A 20310-nucleotide genomic window follows, 5' to 3' on the forward strand; every position below is an offset into this window, starting at 1 on the left:
AGATGGGTCCTTGGACCAGGTAAGTCCAGCCTCTCCAGAACATCACCTAGTTCCATTCCCCTACCCCTTATTACTGACATAACCCTAAAGAGTGGGAGAAAGATCAAAGGTGATGGTGGAGTTATACAGAGAAGGTAGGGTTTAACAAATGAGTATAACTGCTAAGTCATTATATTGATATTTCTTTTAGTCTCCAGTACCTTAGAGCAGCTAGAAGCAAAAACCTAAAATTATGGAATTGCAATCCATTCCAAATTCTGAAATCTGTTCCACAACTAATGTTGCAATGAACTTTGAAATTTATTGCTTTTTTGTAAACGTGTTATTTTTCACAAAAAAAGAAAAAAGTTCTCATAAAGCAATGATATATCTTTTCAATAGTAATTAAAATTTACTTGAATTTTTTAAAAAATGAAGCAGAAAATAAGAGGTGTCCAGATAAACAAAGCCTAAGGAGGTTGTCAGGGGTCCACCAGCTGTACAAGAGAACGCTAAGGGGAGGCCGCAGGAGGAAGTGACAGACCCCACATGGTAACTGGGAGCCACATGAAAAACTAAAGAAAACCAGCAAAGGGAATCACAGAGTTAAATACAAAATTCAGTATAATTGCATTTTACTTTGTAATTCTTTTTTTGTTTCCCATATGATTTTAAAGACTAACGCATAAAATTACAGTGTATGGGTGGGCACATGATACATACAGATATAATTTGTGACAATAACAAAAATAGACTGAGGGATGAAACTGTAGCAGAGCAGAGTGTTTAATACTATTGAAGCTCAGTTGGCATTAATTCAAACCAGGTTATAATAAATTTAAGATATTAATTATATCCCCATGGTAACCACTAACAAAATAACTAAAAGTTGTGCAGAAAAAGAAATGTGAAGAGAGTCAAAAGGCACACTTCCCCACCTCCCGACAAAGAATAAACTCTATTAAACAAAACAGAATGCAGTAATGGCAGAAATGAACGTCAAAAAAGCTATAACATATAGAAAATAGATTAACAAATTATCAGAAGTACTTCCTTATCAGTAATTACCTTTAAATGTAAATAAATCTATCTCTCCAATTAAAAGACATTGATCGGCAATATGGATTAAATAAAAAAGCATGATCCAACTGCATACTGCCGACAGGAGACTCATATACAAAGACTGAAGAGGTTGAAAATGAAAGGATGGAAAAAAGATATTCTACAAAATAATACCCAACAGACAACTGAAGTGGCTATACTAAACCAGACAAAATAGATTTTAAGTCAAAAATTGTTATAAGAAACAGAGAAAGACATTGTGTGTTGGTGACATAGTCCATCCATCAAGAAGATATTGCAATTATAAACATATATGAATCTAACAACAGAGTCTGAAAATATATGAAGCAAAAATGGATGGAATTGAAGGGAGAAATAAATGTTTTAAAATAATAGATCAGTTCAATACCTCACTTCCTTTAACGAATGGAAAAACTAGACACAGGTCAATCAGTAAACGGAGGACATAAACAACACTGTAACCAACCAGACCTAACCAACATCTGCAGAACTTTCCACCCAAAACAGCAGAATACGTATTTTTCTCTAGTATACATGGAACATTCTCCAGAATAGATCAGGCCACAAAGCAAGTCTCAGTAATTTTAAAATACTGAAATCACATAAAACACCTTTTCAACCAACATGGAAGGAAACTAGAAAACAATAACAGAAGGAACACTGGAAATCCATAAATACGTGGAAATTAAATAATATACTCTTAAACAACTAATGGGTGAAAGAAGAAATTACATAAGAATTTATAAAATCCTTTAAAAATGAATGAAAACATGGTTTGCTAAACCCAATCAACACTCCTGTTGACTCTTAGGGCTCAAACTGAGACTCTATAAAAGTTTCATGCACTAGATTTGTTTCTTCCTATAGATTGGGAGAAGGATTAAAGGAGAAGGAGGAGGTATAACAGAGAAAATGGGGTTTAACAAGTGAGTTGGCTGCTGACTCACTATATTAATACTCCTTCTAGCCTCCAGTGTTCTGGAGCAGTAGAAGGAGAAATCTGAGCTGGTGGAATGGCAGCCCACGGCAAACTCTTGGCTCTATGCTGTAACTACTTGTTGAAGTGTGCTTTGAAAAAAAACTATTGCTTTTTTCTTTCTTTGCTTTGTATATACGTACATTTTACAGTTTAAAAAAAGTCTTAAAAAAATGAACCAGGGTTTCTGGAGAAATGGCCAAATCCAGATCTGCAGGAAATGCAGAAGATATCTTGTACCAGAAAACAAGGAAGTTCTCAGAAACTTCTGGAGTCATGTCAGTAGAAGTCAGGAAGCAATTTGACGTGGCTTCCACTGGCCAGTGAAGGGATTATTTGGACATATAAAAAATAATATGAATTTATGTGAAATATAAATTTCAGTGGATTGAAATAAATCATTTAAGATTTAAAAAAGAATGAAAACAAAACACAACATACAAACACGTTGGGGATGCAGCAAAGTAGGGTGCAGAGGGGTGTCCGTAGCTATAAATGCTGACATTAAAAAGAAGAAAGATCTCAAATCAATACCCTAACTTTGTAAGTTAAGGAACTAGAAAGTGCAGATCACATTCAACCCAAAGCTAGCAGAAGGAAAGGAATTCTAAAGATTAGCGCATAGATCAGAGAACAGAAAACCAGCAGAAAGGGTCAATGGAGCCAAAGATTGGTTCTCGAAAAGATCAACAAGACCAGCAAACCCTTAACTAGACTGACTAAGAAAAGAGTGGAGACATAAATTACTAAATTTTCAAAAGGAAATGGGAACATTACAACTGACCTTACAGAAATAAAAAGGACCATAAGAGAATACCATGAGCAATTATACTAACAAATTAGATACTTGGACAAAAGAGACAAATTCCTAGAAATATCCAAACTAGAAAAATAACCCAGATGAAACTGACGATTTGAATAGACCTATGACAAGTAAAGGGATTGAATCAGTGATCAAAATTCTCTCAACAAAGAAAACCACAGACCTGCTGCTGAATTCCACCCAACATTTACATAAGAATGGTCACCAATCCTTCTCAAACTCCTCTAAGATACAGAAGAGGAGGGAGCATTTCCTAACTTACTCTATGAGGCCAACGGAACCCTGCGAACAATGACATCGCAGTAAAGAAAACTGCAGACCAACATCCTTTAGGAATCCAGATGTAAATCTCTGAGAAATGCAAGGATTATTCGGCATTCAAAAATCGATGTAATGCACCCACGTTAATAGGATCAAGGACGGAAAACCAAATGATCATCTCAAGTGATGCAGAAAAACATTTGACAAAGTCTAAAACCCTTTCATGATAAAAACAATCAACAAACTAGGAATAGAAAGTAACTTCCCCAACATGATTCAGGGCATTTATGAAAAACACACAGTTAACACCACATGCGATACGACGGCAAATTTCACCCTGAGGTCAGGAACAAGACGAGAGTGCCTGCTTCCACCACTGTTATCGCGCCCTGGACTAGAAGTTCTAGACAGATAAATTAGGCGAAAAAGGTGAAATAACATGTACCAAAATTGGAAAGGAAGATGTAACACTAACTCCATCTGCAGATGACACATATAAGTGTATACAGCAGAATTCCAGATCAACACATGCAAATCAGCTGTGTTTCTATACACTAGCTATGAACAATCTGAAAAGGAACCAAAGAAGACACTTCCATTTATGATAGCATAAAGTACCTAGGAATAAACGTAACCAGGGAGGCAAAGGGCTTGTATGCTGAAAACTACAAAACACTGCTGAAAGAAAATTTAAAAGACCTAAATAAATGGAAAATATTTCATGCTCATGAATTGGATGACTTAATATTGTCAAGATGGCAATACTCCCTAAAGCCATCTACAAATCCTATGCAAGCCCTATCAAGACCTTTTTTATGCTGATCTGAAAATTAATAAGGAACCGCAAAGGACCTTGAATTGCCAAAACAATCTCGAAAAAGAACAAAGTTGGAGGACTCACACTTCACATTTCCAACTCTACAGCAAAGCAACAGTAATTAAAACACTGTGGTACTGTCATAAGGACAGACACACCGCTAAACGGAATAGACATGAGAGTCTAGGAAAATACACATGCTCTTAGGATCAACTGATTTTTGATAAGAAGGCCAAGACCATTCAATGAATAAATAATACAATGAATAAATAACACCTCTTTTCAGCAAATGGTGCTGGTACAATTGGAAATTCATACACCAAAGCATGAACTTGGATTTTTATCTCACACCATTTACAAAAATTAACTCAAAAACAGATCAAAGAACTAAAAGTAAGAGCTAAAACTATAAAACTCTTAGAAGGAAAAAAATATTCATGACCTTAGATTTTGGCAATAGTTTCTTAGACATGACAACAAAATCACAAGCAACAAAAGAAAATTCAGGTAAATTGGACTTCATTAAAATTAAAAACAATTTGTGCATCAAAGGACACTATCAAGAAAGCAAAAAGGTAATTCATACAATGGGAGAAAATATCTGCAGGTCATACATCTGAGAAGGTTGTGGTATCCAGAATGCAGAAGGGACCTGTACCACTCACTACAAAAATATAAACAAGCCAGTTAAAATACGGGCAAACAATTTAAGAAGCATTCCTCCAGAGAAGCTACACAAACAGTCAACAAAGCACACGAAACGATGCTCACCGTCGTCAGGGAAATGCACATCAAAGCCACGATGAGTAGAGTGGTGCTTCACGCCCACTAAGGAGGCTACAGTAAATAAACATTGGGACAAAACAGAAAATAACAAGTGTTGGCGAGGAAGCAAAATGTAAAGTGGTGACACGCTGTGGTGCAACAGTGCGGCTGCTGTGGACGACAGCTCGGTGTGCTTCACAGAGTTAAAGAGAGAACTGACGTAGGGCCCAGCGTGCCGCTCCTGGGTGCCTGCCCAACAGGACTGAGAACTGCGGTCACGCAGAAGTGGCAAAACTGTTCCCAGCAGCTCTGTCCACACTGGAAGCAACTCCCCAGCCCTTCCCCTGATGAGGGACGAACACAGACGGGCATGGCTGTTCCATGGAACGTGACTGAGTCACAAAGAGAAATGAAGAGAGACACATACCACAGTCTGCGTGGACCCTGAAAACGCGGTTTCCTTTTGGGGTGACAAAGATGCATCACAAGGTCTGGTGGTGGCTGCAGAACACTGAATGTTCTAAATGACACTGGACTGTACACATTAAAATGGATAAAATGGTAAACTGAATAAATGACCACACAACCAAAAAAGCACCTGCGAAGGGTTCCTAAGACCCCTCTGTTCGACAGCACTGGGCATTATCTGCATTGTAAATCCTGGCTGATCTCACTGTGGGGAGACTGACATTTTAGTTTGCAAAACTTTAATTATTAACGCAATTGAATACCTTTTCATATGCTTATTACCGTTCAAGTTTTCCTCTGGATTTTGTATTCGATTCTTCTGTGCCCTGTTGTGTCCTGGGGAACCCTGCTGTCGTGGCTACCTTTCCCCTGCCACCTTGCTGGCAGATATTTTTGGCCAGGGCATCAGTTTTGGTCCATCGGGGTTTGAGTGGCTGATGGCGGGCGGGCTGGCCTCGGGGGGTTCTCGGGCCTGTGCGCCCCCAGGAAGGCGCAGGCGGCTGGGGGCTGGGACGCCGGTGTGGGCCCCGGGTGACGTGCACGCTCCCCTCCGCGGGGGGCATGCAGAGTTTCTACTTTCCATGGGGGCTTCTCCCCGTTGGGTCTTCACATGGGCGGGAGCGGCGTGTGGGGCGGGGACCGCTCGTGTCTGTCGCAGCCCCCCAGGGGCACGGATGCCCACGGCGCGAGGGGACGGGCTCCTCCGGGGACAGCCCTGTGACCTGGAGATCACGGACGCTCATCGCGCCGCTCAGTTTCCTGTTTGCCGTCCCCAACGCGCCACGGGAAGTAAGAGTTTTGCGGAAGGAAGATGAAATTACTAAATCGTGAGGGCTCTTTATCAGAAGTAGCTGCCTGATCTCATCAACTGCTTCTGCCAAGGGGACCGTTTCCTCTGCTGAAGCTCTCAGTGTAGTCACTTGCAGCGGGGGCTGCCTTGGACCCTCCCCCGGGCTGCCTTGCACCCTCCCCCCAGTTTCCTAGCCCCCCCCCCCCAGCTTCCTGGCCTGGCCCCCTCAGAGTAGGTGGATGCTTTGCCTCTGGCTGTCCCAGCCGCCTGAAGGTGGACATTGCAGTGACTCGGGAGTGAGCGGGTCTGGGCTGTGCTCGTGTTATCTCTGCCCAGGGCTGGTCCAGGCACGGACATCCTGGGGGTACCTATGGGCAGCGTGGGGCATGACACCGGCCTTTTCCACTGCCTGATTTCTTGGCCTCGGCCTGCCTTGTGGTCTCCCTCCCCTCTCCCTGTCCTTAGCCACCTGTGTGACCCACCCCAGGCACCCCCAGGCCCCCGGGCAGGGCTGTCCCCTCCCCTGCTGCCCACATAGAAAGGATTAGGGGGATCTTCACTGTTTGTCTGAGGCTCAGCAGGCCATGCCAAGGGGTCCCCTCACCAGCTGTGTCCACTCAGCCCAGGCGTGCCTGTGGGTCAGCACCACTGTGCCCGGCCCACCTCCACAGGGACGGACTCCAAGGACTCATAAAGGGACACCCCCTCCTCATCTTCAGCCCTGACCTGGGGCCTGGACACCCCCAGGACAACTGGACATGGGCTCTGGGGAGAGGGCTGCAGGACCCCAAGACCAGGCCTGTGCACGCCTCCGTCTGGGCTGCCCTAACGCCCGACTGCCAGGGAGAGCATGCCTTCTGGAATGTTCCATCTCTCAGACCTCTCCCCTCTGTCCTCAGGCCTCCCCTCCTCACTGCCCTCAGCCTGACACTGGGGTCACAGAGACCCCAGAGTCCCCCAGGATGGTGCATCCTCAGATTGCCCCCAACAAGCCTCTGTTCACCTCCCTCCTAACAGAGACCAGCCGCCTAGGGGGGCCCTGCAGACAGAAACGGGGCCGCACAGAGCGGTCCCAGTGAGCCAAGAGCCCCCAGTCCCTGCCCGTGGCCATCACTGGGGATGGACACGGGCCAGCCACAGAAGCTGCACCTTCCCTACTCCCTACTTCCCTGCACCTTCAGATGAAGATATGACCCTTCCACAGGGGACAGACTCGATTATCGGGCCACCAAGGACCAACTACGGAAACAGAAGGTAAATCCTGAAACTAGAATGCGGACCTAAGTACTCGGAGCTCCTCCATCAGTTAGATTCGAAACAAAGATTAGTATGGATGGCGGCCCACCCAGTGCCTTCCAAGGTCGTGTCAGGGCAGGAGAGCCAGCCTGAAGGGGGCCGCGGCCACAGGCACCAGCGAGGGGGGGCAGCCGAGCACCCACCCGGCCACATCAACACAGGGGTAAAACCCCAACAGCCCGTGCTCCTCACATCGCATGCTCACTCACACACTCGCACTCACTTGCATGCTCACTCACACTCACACACACACATACATGCTCACTTACACACACTCACTTGCACGCTCACTCACACACTTACTCCTCCCAGTTCACCTCCGGCTCACCCCCACCATGGCTGCATCTACCGTGTCTGCCTGCTCCAGTGACCTGAGCTGCGGCCCCCGGGTCTGCCTGCCCTGCACCCACACCGGTCCCTCCTGGGAGGTGGACGACTGCCCAGAGAGCTGCTGCGAGCCCCCCTGCTGCACCCCGGCCCCTGTCTGACCTTTGTCTGCACCCCAGTGAGCTGTGGGCTCAGCCCCTGCCAAGCTGTCTGCACCAGCTCCTGTGAGCCCTCCTGCTGCCACCTGTGTGATGTCCTTTTCCGTAGACGACCGAACTTTCCTTAGCCTGTGAAACAGGCTTCAAGGACCTCAAGCCGTGTCTCACTTGAAAAGCTTTCAGGCTGTGACTGTCTGTTTACAGAGCACCGTCAAAATGATGTAGTAGACTTAGTAATTTTTATTGTTATTATTAATTTTCTGACTTCCCTAAAGCATCACAGAACTGTCCAGCTCTGGAGAGTGGAAAAGACCGTGGTTCTTTAATACCCTTAATGAGTCCCACTAAATGGGTATTTTTTAAGTTATAAGAAAAATGAAATCAAGACATAAAAGGGAGAAGGAGGCACAGAAGACTCCTGTATAAATTCATAGGAAAGAAAAACAGATGGAAACAGATGAAGATATGACACTTCCACAGGGGACAGGCTCGATTATCGGGCCACCAAGGACCAACTACGGAAACAGAAGGTAAATCCTGAAACTAGAATGCGGACCTAAGTACTCGAAGCTCCTCCATCAGTTAGATTCGAAACAAAGATTAGTATGGATGGAATAAATGATTCCAGTGGAACGGCAGATGCACGGGGCATACAGGGTTAGAAAAATGGCAAAACCCTGTAGTATTAAAATGGCACTTCAATAGCGAAGAGGTTGAGTGATGCCCAAAGAAAATATGAAGCTTCCACAGCTACCAGGAGGACAAATATATGACAACGAATTTTTAGTGGATCTCAAACTTGTCTTAGTTCAACACCCTTCTACTCGCGTTACTGCCTGGATTAAGTGTGAATATGCAGAGACCCACACACTAAGTAAAAGACTTCCAGCTGGTAAACACGACTGGACATCTGTAAGGATATATTTAATATGTGTACACCCATCGTGTATTCAGGTAACAGGAGGAAAATTGCCCCACAATTCTGTGTTCTCTTATCACAACACTGTCATGTCACGCGTTAACCTGGGGAACTCAAAGGAGAATTCAGGTTTACAAGATGAAAGCATGACAAGAAGTGTCAGATTACTGGGGAAGGATGTGTGCATCTGCAAACTAGTTTCAATAAAGAAAGACATAAGTGGCATGCTTTACCCGTTGCTTAGTGAAGGAGATGTAGTTTAAATTGTCTAAAATAGCAGATATAATGAATTGTGTTAATTTTTGAAGCAGTATGGGTGCTGACTACAAGTAGTCTCAAAAATAAGCTCAGGAGGACTTCCTGGAAGATGGCGGCTTAGTAAGACGCGCGGATCTTAGTTTCTTCTCCAGGACACCTACTAGGGGAGTAGAAACGATACAGAAAGCGCCCAAAGCCACAACAGAGATAAAAAAGACAGCGTACCCCATCCTGGAACAGCTGGCAGGCTGAGAGAAGCAGCTCGGGTGAGATCGCCGAGGCGCGTGGGCCTTACCAGGTAGGGTGGCAAGCGGCCGGAGTTACTCCCTTCCCCCTTCCCGGGCCGGCTGGGAGAATTGGAGAGGCGGTCCCCTGAAACCGCCGCGGCTGGCGCCCGCACCACGCACAACCCCCGGACCAACTGAGAGAATTGGATCGGAAACCCCCAGGCCGCGGAGAACGGTGACGGGTGGGGGAGGCCCCTTCCAAACCCGTGACTCCCGGGGAACGTGCACTCTCCCGGGCGGGCTGCTGCCACTGGCGCCCTCCCGCCACGCTTGTTGCCCAGGGGCGACTAGGAAATTCGGACGGGCTCTTTCCCTGGCTGCGGCGACCAGCAACCCTCCCTGCGTTCGGACCGAGGGCCGGCTCAAGCCGCTTCGGCTAGCGAACCCCCAGGACGGCGAGAGTTTTCCAAAGTTTAAGGTCCCACAGCACCTTTTACTGGTGGGACCCGCAGACAAACGTGTACCACGAGCGCCACCTACTGGGCAGGATAAGAAAAACAGAACCCAGAGATTTCACAGAAAAATATTACAACCTTGCTGGGTCCAACACCAAGAGAAATCTGAATAAATGCCCAGACGCCAGCAGCAGAAGATAACTGTCCACGCTCAAAAGATTGAGAATATGGCCCAGTCAAAGGAACAAACCAATAGCTCAAATGAGACACAAGAGCTGAGACAACTAATCCTGAATATACGAACAGAAATGGAAAACCTCTTCAAAAATGAAATCGATAAATTGAGGGAGGACATGAAGAGGACATGGGCTGAACATAAAGAAGAAATAGAAAAACTGAAAAAACAAATCGCAGAACTTATGGAAGTGAAGGATAAAGTAGCAAACATAGAAAAAATAATGGATAGCTACAATGATAGATTTAAAGAGTCAGAAGATAGAATTAGTGATTTGGAGGATGGAACATCTGAATTCCAAAAAGAAACAGAAACTATCGGGAAAAGAATGGAAAAATTTGAACAGGGTATCAGGGAACTCAAGGACAATATGAACCACACAAATATACGTGTTGTGGGCGTCCCAGAAGGAGAAGAGAAGGGAAAAGGAGGAGAAAAACTAATGGAAGAAATTTTCACTGAAAATTTCCCAACTCTTATGAAAGACCTAAAATTACAGATCCAAGAAGTGCAGCGCACCCCAAAGAGATTAGACACAAATAGGCGTTCTCCAAGACACTTACTAGTTAGAATGTCAGAGGTCAAAGAGAAAGAGAAGATCTTGAAAGCAGCAAGAGAAAAACAATCCATTACATACAAGGGAAACCCAATAAGACTTTGTGTAGATTTCTCAGCAGAAACCATGGAAGCTAGAAGAGAGTGGGATGATATATTTAAAATACTAAAAGAGAAAAACTGCCAACCAAGACTCCTATATCCAGCAAAATTATCCTTCAAAAATGAGGGAGAAATTAAAACATTCTCAGACAAAAAGTCACTGAAAGAATTTGTGACCAAGAGACCAGCTCTGCAAGAAATACTAAAGGGAGCACTAGAGTCAGATACAAAAAGACAGAAGAGAGAGATATGGAAAAGAGTGTAGAAAGAAGGAAAATCAGATATGATATATATAATACAAAAGGCAAAATGTTAGAGGAAAATATTATCCAAACAGTAATAACACTAAATGTCAATGGACTGAATTCCCCAATCAAAAGACATAGATTGGCAGAATGGATTAAAAAACAGGATCCTTCTATATGCTGTCTACAGGAAACACATCTTAGACCCAAAGATAAACATAGGTTGAAAGTGAAAGGTTGGGAAAAGATATTTCATGCAAATAACAACCAGAAAAGAGCAGGAGTGGCTATACTAATATCCAACAAATTAGACTTCAAATGTAAAACAGTTAAAAGAGACAAAGAAGGACACTATATACTAATAAAAGGAACAATTAAACAAGAAGACATAACAATCATAAATATTTACGCACCGAATCAGAATGCCCCAAAATACATGAGGAATATACTGCAAACACTGAAAAGGGAAATAGACTCATATACCATAATAGTTGGAGACTTCAACTCACCACTCTCATCAAGGGACAGAACATCTAGACAGAGGATCAACAAAGAAATAGAGAATCTGAATATTACTATAAATGAACTAGACTTAATAGACATTTATAGGACATTACATCCCACAACAGCAGGATACACCTTTTTCTCAAGTGCTCATGGATCATTCTCAAGGATAGACCATATGCTGGGTCACAAAGCAAGTCTTAACAAATTTAAAAAGATTGAAATCTTACACAACACTTTCTCGGACCATAAAGGAATGATGTTGGAGATCAATAATAGGCAGAGTGCCAGAAAATTCACAAATACGTGGAGGCTCAACAACACACTCCTAAACAACGACTGGGTCAAAGAAGAAATTGCAAGAGAAATTAGCAAATACCTCGAGGCGAATGAAAATGAAAACACAACATATCAAAACTTATGGGACGCAGCAAAGGCAGTGCTAAGAGGGAAATTTATTGCTCTAAATGCCTATATCAGAAAAGAAGAAAAGGCAAAAATTCAGGAATTAACTATCCATTTGGAAGAACTGGAGAAAGAACAGCAAGCTAACCCCAAAGCAAGCAAAAGGAAAGAAATAACAAAGATTAGAGCACAAATAAATGAAATTGAAAACATGAAAACAATAGAGAAAATCAATAAGGCCAGAAGTTGGTTCTATGAGAAAATCAATAAGATTGATGGGCCCTTAGCAAGATTGACAAAAAGAAGAAGAGAGAGGATGCAAATAAATAAGATCAGAAATGGAAGAGGAGACATAACTACTGACCTCACAGAAATAAAGGAGGTAATAACAGGATACTATGAACAACTTTACGCTAATAAATACAACAATTTAGATGAAATGGACGGGTTCCTGGAAAGACATGAACAACCAACTTTGACTCAAGAAGACATAGATGACCTCAACAAACTAATCACAAGTAAAGAAATTGAATTAGTCATTCAAAAGCTTCCTAAAAAGAAAAGTCCAGGACCAGATGGCTTCACATGTGAATTCTACCAAACGTTCCAGAAAGAATTAGTACCAATTCTCTTCAAACTCTTCAAAAAAATCGAAGTGGAGGGAAAACTACCTAATTCATTCTATGAAGCCAACATCACCCTCATACCAAAACCAGGCAAAGATATTACAAAAAAAGAAAACTACAGACCAATCTCTCTAATGAATACAGATGCAAAAATCCTCAATAAAATTCTAGCAAATCGTATCCAACAACACATTAAAAGAATTATACATCATGACCAAGTAGGATTCATCCCAGGTATGCAAGGATGGTTCAACATAAGAAAATCAATTAATGTCATACACCATATCAACAAATCAAAGCAGAAAAATCACATGATCATCTCAATTGATGCAGAGAAGGCATTCGACAAGATTCAACATCCTTTCCTGTTGAAAACACTTCAAAAGATAGGAATACAAGGGAACTTCCTTAAAATGATAGAGGGAATATATGAAAAACCCACAGCTAATATCATCCTCAATGGGGAAAAATTGAAAACTTTCCCCCTAAGATCAGGAACAAGACAAGGATGTCCACTATCACCACTATTATTCAACATTGTGTTGGAGGTTCTAGCCAGAGCAATTAGACAAGAAAAAGAAATACAAGGCATCAAAATTGGAAAGGAAGAAGTAAAACTATCACTGTTTGCAGACGATATGATACTATACGTCGAAAACCCGGAAAAATCCACAACAAAACTACTAGAGCTAATAAATGAGTACAGCAAAGTAGCAGGTTACAAGATCAACATTCAAAAATCTGTAGCATTTCTATACACTAGTAATGAACAAGCTGAGGGGGAAATCAAGAAATGAATCCCATTTACAATTGCAACTAAAAGAATAAAATACCTAGGAATAAATTTAACTAAAGAGACAAAAAACCTATATAAAGAAAACTACAAAAAACTGCTAAAAGAAATCACAGAAGACCTAAATAGATGGAAGGGCATACCGTGTTCATGGATTGGAAGACTAAATATAGTTAAGATGTCAATCCTACCTAAATTGATTTACAGATTCAATGCAATACCAATCAAAATCCCAACAACTTATTTTTCAGAAATAGAAAAACCAATAAGCAAATTTATCTGGAACGGCAGGGTGCCCCGAATTGCTAAAAACATCTTGAGGAAAAAAAACGAAGCTGGAGGTCTCGCGCTGCCTGACTTTAAGGCATATTATGAAGCCACAGTGGTCAAAACAGCATGGTATTGGCATAAAGATAGATATATCGACCAATGGAATCGAATAGAGTGCTCAGATATAGACCCTCTCATCTATGGACATTTGATCTTTGATAAGGCAGTCAAGCCAACTCACCTGGGACAGAGCAGTCTCTTCAATAAATGGTGCCTAGAGAACTGGATATCCATATGCAAAAGAATGAAAGAAGACCCATCTCTCACACCCTATACAAAAGTTAACTCAAAATGGATCAAAGATCTAAACATTAGGTCTAAGACCATAAAACAGTTAGAGGAAAATGTTGGGAGATATCTTATGGATCTTACAACTGGAGGCGGTTTTATGGACCTTAAACCTAAAGCAAGAGCACTGAAGAAGGAAATAAATAAATGGGAACTCCTCAAAATTAAACACTTTTGTGCATCAAAGAACTTCATCAAGAAAGTAGAAAGACAGCCTTCACAATGGGAGACAATATTTGGAAATGATATATCAGATAAAGGTCTAGTATCCAGAATTTATAAAGAGATTGTTCATCTCAACAACAAAAAGACAGCCAACCCAATTACAAAATGGGAAAAAGACTTGAACAGACACCTCTCAGAAGAGGAAATACGGATGGCCAAGAGGCACATGAAGAGATGCTCAATGTCCCTGGCCATTAGAGAAATGCAAATCAAAACCACAATGAGATATCATCTCACACCCACCAGAATGGCCATTATCAACAAAACAGAAAATGACAAGTGCTGGAGAGGATGCGGAGAAAGAGGCACACTTATCCACTGTTGGTGGGAATGTCAAAGGGTGCAACCACTGTGGAAGGCAGTTTGGCGGTTCCTCAAAAAGCTGAATATAGAATTGCCATACGACCCAGCAATACCATTGCTAGGTATCTACTCAAAGGACTTAAGGGCAAAGACACAAACGGACATTTGCACACCAATGTTTATAGCAGCATTATTTACAATTGCAAAGAGATGGAAACAGCCAAAATCTCCATCAACAGAAGAGTGGCTAAACAAACTGTGGTATATACATACGATGGAATATTATGCAGCTTTAAGACAAGATAAACTTATGAACCATGTAATAACATGGATGGACCTAGAGAATATTATGCTGAGTGAATCCAGCCAAAAACTAAAGGACAAATACTGTATGGTCCCACTGATGTGAACGGACATTCGAGAATAAACTTGAAATATGTCATTGGTAACAGAGTTCAGCAGGAGTTAGAAACAGGGTAAGACAATGGGTAATTGAAGCTGAAGGGATACAGACTGTGCAACAGGACTAGATACAAAAACTCAAAAATGGACAGCACAATAATACCTAATTGTAAAGTAATCATGTTAAAACACTGAATGAAGCTGCATCTGAGCTATAGGTTTTTGTTTTGTTTTGTGTTGTTTTGTTTTGATTTTACTATTATTACTTTTATTTTTTTCTCTATATTAACATTCTATATCTTTTTCGGTTATGTTGCTAGTTCTTCTAAACCAATGCAAATGTACTAAGAAATGATGATCATGCAGCTATGTGATGATGTTAAGAATTAATGATTGCATGTGTAGAATGGTATGATCTCTAAATGTTGGGTTAATTTCTTTTTTTCCGTTAATTAAAAAAAAAAAAAAAGAGAAGGGATAATTGGAGATGAAGGGATACAGACTGTACAACGGGACTGGATATAAAAACTCAGAAATGGACAGCACAATACTACCCAATTGTAATGCAATTATGTTAAAACACTGAATGAAGCTGCATGTGAGGTATAGGTTTTTTGTTTTTGTTTTTTTTGTTTTTTTTCTTTCTATTATTGTTTTAATTCTTATTCTGTTGTCTTTTTATTTCTTTTTCTAAATTGATGCAAATGTACTAAGAAATGATGAATATGCAACTATGTGATGTTATTAAGAATTACTGATTGTACATGTAGATTGGAATGATTTCTAATTGTTTTGTTAATTCTTTTTTTAATTAATAAAAAAAAAAATAAAAAAAAAAAATAAAAAAAAAAAAATAAGCTCAGGATTGTTCTAATACCTGTATTTATAATTTTAAAAAAAGTTGAGGGCAGTGGCGCGATGGTGGCTCAGTGGCCGAGTTCTCACCTGCCATGCTGGAGACCTGGGTTCGATTCCCAGAGCCTGTCCATGCAAAACAAAAGAGAAGCAGTTGGGAGGCATCAATGAAGCTCTGTTAAAAGCCATTCCTGCATGCTATGGACATGGAAAATATTTGCTTACAGTCTTTGTTTAACAAACCACACATCGAAGTGTAAGTGAAAACAGCAAAGAGGAAATCAGGTGTATGGATATGTGATTCTGAGATTAAAGGTAGTCTTAAAATGTGAATAAATGTGGAAAGTGTCCGCAAAGAGAGAGACAGAGAGATGGATGCTGACCCACTGGACACTGTGTCCCCTTAAAGAGGAACAGCCTGAACTGTCTAGTCCTGACCAAGCCCTGGGCTTGCTCTTTGGGGGTTCCGGGACCCCCAATCCCCCCGCCAGGGGCACAGCCAGGGCGCTGCAGGCCTGCGGGGAGGAGTAGTGCGGCCCCGGCCCCCGGCGGTCATGTGCTGCTGCATTTGTGTGTCCCCAGCACCAGCACCTCCAGCCCACAGCCTCGCTCTCGGAGACTCGGACCTGAGGCCTGGAGGCCTCCCCGCCAAGGGGCTCGGAGACCCCTGTCCGCTCCCACCCCGCGCCAGGGTCTTTCCGCTCAGCCTGCCCCTCGCCAGTCCCCAAGTCCACCCAGCCGGGGCCTCTTCTGGGGCTCCGCTCAGCAGGGAGGGTGTCCCACGTCTGAGCTGGCCCTCGTGACCCTCACCTGGCCATGCCAGTCCAAGGGACAGACAGACAGAGGGAAAGCTGCTGCCCGACACCCCCCTCCCCACAGGCCGCTCACGCCCGCTGTCCTCGGAAGCGAATAAGGTCCCGACTGCCACCTGCATTTGGACTCGTCTCACTCGACTACATTGTCACCTGGAAGCTCAGCTCTCAGCACAGACGCTGGGAAGGGAAGACGGGGAGCTTTCTATTATCTAGTCCTCTTCACGGCCTCTGTTTCCTAGAGATGCAAGTTGCACTACGTATTTAATGCTAAAATGCATACAAGTAATAAAAATATTAAAGCAGTTCAAATGAAAAACAGGTGGAACCACAGTGCTTCCTTTGGAAAACCTCAATTCACCTCCAAAACCTCAATTCAGCAAGTCTTGGCTCAAATATTCCCCACAGTTTTTCGGGGAACAAATAAAAAACAAACAGAATCAAGTCCCACAACACAGCCACAGGTTTATGAGTGTAAAACTAAGTGTAGAAAATAAACCAGCACTAATGAGGGTTCTCTGTCCCCACTTCCTGACACCAACACGGAAGGGGAGGCTTGTGACCTGCCTCTCAGGACAGCACGAGCCAGGGACAGGGATAAAAGCCCCGACAGCCCAGAGCTCCTCACACTCGCACACTCACTCACACACTCACATACTCACTCCTCCCACCTCACCTCCCACCCACCCTCACCATGGCTGCGTCCACCCTGGGCTGCGAGGTCCCCTGCTGCGCCCCCACCTGCTGTGCCCCCACCTGCTGCGCCCCAGCTTCCTGCCTGACCTTTGTCTGCACCCCAGTGAGCTGTGGGTCCAGCCCCTGCCAAGCCGTCTGCACCAGCTCCTGTGAGCCCTCCTGCTGCCAGCAGTCTAGCTGCCAGCCTGCTTGCTGCACGTCCTCCCCCTGCTGCGTGCCTGTCTGCTGCAAGCCCGTCTGCTGTGTGTCTGTCTGTTGCAAGCCTGTCTGCTGTGGGCCTGCCCCTTGCCAGGACACTTCATGCTGCCAGCAGTCTAGCTGCCAGCCCACTTGTTGCACGTCCTCCCCCTGCACGTCCAGCTGCGTTCCCATCTGCTGCAAGCCCGTGTGCTGCAAGACTGTCTGCTATAAGCCTGTCTGCTGCGAGCCCGTCTGCTGTGGGGACTCACCCTGCCAGGACACTTCATGCTGCCAGCAGTCTAGCTGCCAGCCCGCTTGCTGCACGTCCTCCCCCTGCTGCACACCTGTCTGCTGCAAGCCCATCTGCTGCAAGCCCATCTGCTGCGAGCCCGTCTGCTGTGGGGACACCCCCTGCCAGGATGATTCGTGCTGCCAGCAGTCTAGCTGCCAGCCCGCTTGCTGCACTTCCTCCCCCTGCTGCATTCCTGTCTGCTGCAAGCCCGTCTGCTGTGTGTCTGTCTGTTGCAAGCCTGTCTGCTGTAAGCCTGCCCCTTGCCAGGACACTTCATGCTGCCAGCAGTCTAGTTGCCAGCCCACTTGTTGCACGTCCTCCCCCTGCACGTCCAGCTGCGTTCCCATCTGCTGCAAGCCCGTCTGCTGCAAGACTGTCTGCTGTGAACCCGTCTGCTGCGAGCCCGTCTGCTGCGAGCCTGTCTGTTGTGGGGACTCACCCTGCCAGGATGCTTCATGCTGCCAGCAGTCTAGCTGCCAGCCTGCTTGCTGCACGTCCTCCCCCTGCAGGTCCTGCTGCGTGCCTGTCTGCTGCAAACCTGTCTGTTGTGGGGACTCACCCTGCCAGGATGCTTCATGCTGCCAGCAGTCTAGCTGCCAGCCTGCTGGCTGCACATCCTCCCCCTGCACGTCCAGCTGCGTGCCCGTCTGCTGCAAGCCCGTGTGCTGTGCGTCCACCCCCTGCCCCTCGTCCTGCTGCAGACCCTCCTCCTGCGTGTCCCTACTCTGCCGCCCCGTGTGCAAGCCTGCCTGCTGCGTGCCCGCCTCCTCCTGCTGTGCCCCCACCTCCTCCTGCCAGCCCAGCTGCTGCCGCCCAGCCTCCTGCGTGTCCCTGCTCTGCCGGCCCGCATGTCCCCGCCCGGCCTCCTGCGTGTCCCTGCTCTGCCGGCCTGCGTGTCCCCGCCCAGCCTGCTGAGGCCCCTCCCTGACCCTGACATCCTGCTGCTGACCGGGCACGTGCCCCAGGGCCAGCCGGGCTCCAGGCCCCTGTGTACAGCAGCTGAGCTTGCAGGCAGCATCAGGCAGCCGCCTGGCACTCACAGGCATCCCTCTGTGGTCCAGGGGGAGGTGCCTTCCTCATCCCCCTGGTTTTCAAGCCCCAATGCAGCCTGACATCACCTTAGGCCTGTGTCCTGGCCCCACACTCCTGTCCTGTCCCCTCCACGTGAGGGTTGCCTGCCTGGAGAATAAACCTCCTTCTTTACACAGCCTGGGTCTGCTTTCCTTATGCAAGGGAGGGGGTGCCAGAGGCCCCCTTATTAGGGGGTGGCAGGGGGTACCAAGGGAACCTAAGCATCAGGCCCCCTAGTGCTTCTGAGTAAAACCTCCTGTGATCTTTCACAGGAAAAGAGGTCCAGGAAGACACCAGAGTCCAGGGTCCTGCAGAGAGCCAGAGCGGGCCCCTCCCCTCTGGCTGCCCCCACCGCCTCAGGCCCGAGCTCTCCTCGCTGACTCTCCCCAACTTCAGCCCCCCGTTTCGAGGGCCCTCCTGCAGCCCACAGGCTGGGAGGGAGGGGGAGGGACAGGGGAGAGGAAGTGGAGGGAGGGGGGAGGGAGGGGGATAGAGTGGGGATGGGCACTGCCAACTAAACTCCGAACCAAGCCTCAACCAGTATTCTTATATGAAAAAGTCCCACCAGAGGGATGGGAGAAAAACATAAAACTTTTAAACTTTACCACTGGGGAAACCCCTGATACTGTGTCAAACATTAGGGATACCCAAATCAACAGGTGATCTTGAAGTTTGCTCTTGTGAAGCTTAGGTAGGTAGCAGAGAAGCTTCGACTACCTATGGGAATGCCTAAGAGTTATTTCTAGAGGACCTCTGCTGTGGCTCAGATGTGACCTCACTCTCTCTAAGCTCAACTCTGCAAGTGAAATCATCGCCGTCCCCTCTACGTGGGACATGACATCCAGGGGTGAAAGTCTCCCTGGTGGCGTGGGAGATGACTCCCAGGGATGAGTCTGGCTCTGGCACCATGGGATCAACAATCCTATCCTGACCAAAAGGGGAAGGAAGTGTAATAAATAAAACATCCGTGGCTGAGAGAGTTCAAATAGAGTCGAGAGGCTACTCTGGAGGTTGCTCTTACACAAGCTTCAGGTAGACCTTTCTACCTATCATAACCTGCCAACCCCCAACCAGGACCATTCCAGCCAATCCTAAAGAACACCTAGGGCAATATATAAGATTCCACAAGGGTTCCATGCTCTAGGGTTACTTTCCAGAAACCTACAACCTCCAGATGGGTCCCTGGACCAGATAAGTCCTGAAATGTAGAGCACCCACCCTCTCCAGAACATCAGCTAGTTCCATATCCCTACACCATATTAGTGACAGCCCCTTCCAACCGGAAAAAGTTAGAATGGGCATAGCCCAAACACCCCTAAAGAGAGGAATAGAAAGATCAAAGTGATGGTGGAGTTATATAGAGAAGGTAAGGTTTTACAAACGAGTATGAGTGCTGAATCATTATATTGATATTTCTTTTAGTCTCCAGTATCTTAGAGCAGCTAGAAGTAAAAAGCTAAAATTGTGGAATTGTAACCCATACCAAACTTTGAAATCTGTTTTACAATCAATTGTTGCAATTGCTTTGAAATTTACTGCTGTTTTGCATATGTTATTTTTCAAAAAAAAAAAATGATTGTGATGATAAAAAGAATCCCATCAATCTCCTCTTGCCTCAAAATTATTTCTGACTTTTCTGAGGGATTTAGGCGAGTTCTCTCGTCTTCAAGTCAACCTGCAGGTAGGCAGGCACCGAGCAGGCCTGGGGGCCGACCTGGCGGGGAGGGCCTGGCTCTTACGTGCCCGCCAGTCTTCACAGGTAAGTTAAAAGCCAGCAGCAAAGTCCCAC

The 20310-nt window shown here is 45.2% G+C and overlaps 2 protein-coding genes across 2 annotated transcripts in view; one reads left to right on the forward strand and one right to left on the reverse strand.

The window, feature by feature from the left end:
* Nucleotides 1-20310, reverse strand: part of TSPEAR (thrombospondin type laminin G domain and EAR repeats) — a 259806-nt gene that overhangs the window by 105468 nt on the left and 134028 nt on the right. The window lies entirely within an intron of this gene.
* On the forward strand, nt 7594-18365 carry LOC143648877 (uncharacterized). The gene is given in 5 exon segments (XM_077119318.1): nt 7594-7726; nt 7729-7831; nt 17099-17393; nt 17718-17959; nt 18152-18365. Coding segments are annotated over 5 exon segments (987 nt in total).

The sequence above is a fragment of the Tamandua tetradactyla genome, chromosome 10, assembly GCF_023851605.1.
Source record: "Tamandua tetradactyla isolate mTamTet1 chromosome 10, mTamTet1.pri, whole genome shotgun sequence".
In the NCBI taxonomy this organism is placed as follows: domain Eukaryota; kingdom Metazoa; phylum Chordata; class Mammalia; order Pilosa; family Myrmecophagidae; genus Tamandua; species Tamandua tetradactyla.